This window comes from Protopterus annectens, chromosome 8.part0 (assembly GCF_019279795.1).
Source record: "Protopterus annectens isolate FY-2018-M chromosome 8.part0, PAN1.0, whole genome shotgun sequence".
Classification (NCBI taxonomy): Eukaryota; Metazoa; Chordata; order Ceratodontiformes; family Protopteridae; genus Protopterus; species Protopterus annectens.
Window position 1 is genome coordinate 1,174,481,612 of NC_056741.1, and position 2,028 is coordinate 1,174,483,639.

Here is a 2,028-nt window from a genome sequence, read left to right on the forward strand (position 1 = left end):
TAAAACACCTGTCATGTTTGGTATTTCCAAGATTCACAAAGACCAGGCTTATCCACCTATGAGACCTCTCATTGATGGCAGAGGGCCCATTACTTATCCTTGTGCTTAGGTGGTAGATACTATCTTACAGTAGTATTTGAAATCTGAAACTCAAGTGTGCAAGTATTCTTGGCTTTTTTTGCAGAAAATGAATAATATGGACTTTGACACTGAGAATAATTTTTTAACGATCGATGTCAAAGACGTTTATACTTCTATCCCTCATCTTGAAGCAGTTGAATGGGTGAATTTATTGTTAATAAGTAAAGGGGCACCTGTGACTGAGATCCATTTAATAGAGCAACTCATAGATATAATCATCACCAATAACTATTTTATCTTTGACAAAGAGTTTTACTTACAAAAGAGGGGAGTTGCTATGGGTTCGCCATGTGGGGCCAGTCTGACCAACCTAGTCATGGCATATTGAGAAAGAAAGTTTATCTTTAATAACTCTCCACAAATGATTTACCTTGTTTATTACACCCGCTTTTTGGATGACATTTTCAAAGTATTCAGAGGGAATGCATCCAAGGCACAGTCACTTGTTAATTACTTAAACCATACTACTCACTTTTTAGAATTTACATCTAATTTCAGTACTAAGTCAATTGACTATCTTGATATTAGTTTGACTAAAGATGAGGACAACAAGAGACTAGTGTCAAAAATCTTCAGGAAGAAAACTTACAGTAATTCTTTCCTTCATTTCACTAGCAGCCATCCCTTAGCACAAAAACGTTCCATTGTTAAGGGTCAACTGATTAGGGTGGCCAAAATGGTTTCCCTCAACACCAATTTCATCAATGAGTGTAACCTACTCAGTAATATGTTTGAACAGCGAGGTTACCCTATTGATTTAATTAATTCGTTAGTTGATGAAGTACAACACAAAAGGAATCAAGGGGGAATCAAACCTATACTTTGTACTCATACTTTCAGTTCCCTTTTCAGTGGTTCACCTAATAACACCTTGACCCACAGTTTGGATCAACAGTTGGACGTAAGGAATGACAACCCAATGTCTAACTATAGAATCAGTTTCATAACAACTTACTGTAAAGACAGTTCTAGAGTGAGATGTATTTTATTTAAAAATTGGGAACTGATAATATTTGGAGGTGTTAATCAGCGCGATGTCTGGACGTGGTGGAAAGACAGGCGGCAAGGCCCGTGCAAAGGCTAAGACTCGTTCATCACGAGCTGGACTGCAGTTCTTGGTGGGTCGTGTCCACAGACTGCTCAGAAAGGGCAATTACGCTGAACGGGTCGGGGCTGGAGCACCTGTCTATTTGGCAGTGGTACTTGAATATCTAACTGCAGAAATTCTAGAGTTGGCTGGTAATGCAGCTCGAGATAATAAGAAAAATTGCATTATTCCTAGGCATCTGCAATTGGCTGTCCGAAATAATGAAGAGCTGAACAAATTGTTGGGAGGTGTCACTATTGCACAAGGTGGAGTGCTTCCCAATATCCAGTCGGTCCTACTTCCTAAGAAAACGGAAAAACCCGCAAAATCAAAATAAGGAAGAAGACTTCTCAAGACCACCATACACGAGAAGTCCTACCTTTCTCACAGAAGTGAACTAAAAGGGTGAAAGAAACACTACAACCCTACTTACCCAGATAAACTGGTGTACTGGCCCAGCCCTACTGGATTTTCAAGGCCACTCTTAAGGCTTATTGCCTTCCCTCTCTGCCTGCCACCATACAAGAGAAGTCCTACCTTTCTCACAGAAGTGAACTAAAAGGGTGAAAGAAACACTACAACCCTACTTACCCAGATAAACTGGTGTACTGGCCCAGCCCTACTGGATTTTCAAGGCCACTCTTAAGGCTTATTGCCTTCCCTCTCTGCCTGCCACCATACAAGAGAAGTCCTACCTTTCTCACAGAAGTGAACTAAAAGGGTGAAAGAAACACTACAACCCTACTTACCCAGATAAACTGGTGTACTGACCCAGCCCTACTGGATTTTCAAGGCCACTC

General features: G+C 40.6%; 1 protein-coding gene across 1 annotated transcript; it reads left to right on the forward strand.

Annotated features, from left to right (window-relative positions):
- Positions 1–1,175: 1,175 nt before the first annotated feature.
- Positions 1,176–1,565, forward strand: LOC122808073 (histone H2A-like). The gene has a single exon (XM_044079049.1). The coding sequence runs from the start codon at positions 1,176–1,178 to the stop codon at positions 1,563–1,565; it is 390 nt and encodes a 129-aa protein (XP_043934984.1).
- Positions 1,566–2,028: the final 463 nt, after the last annotated feature.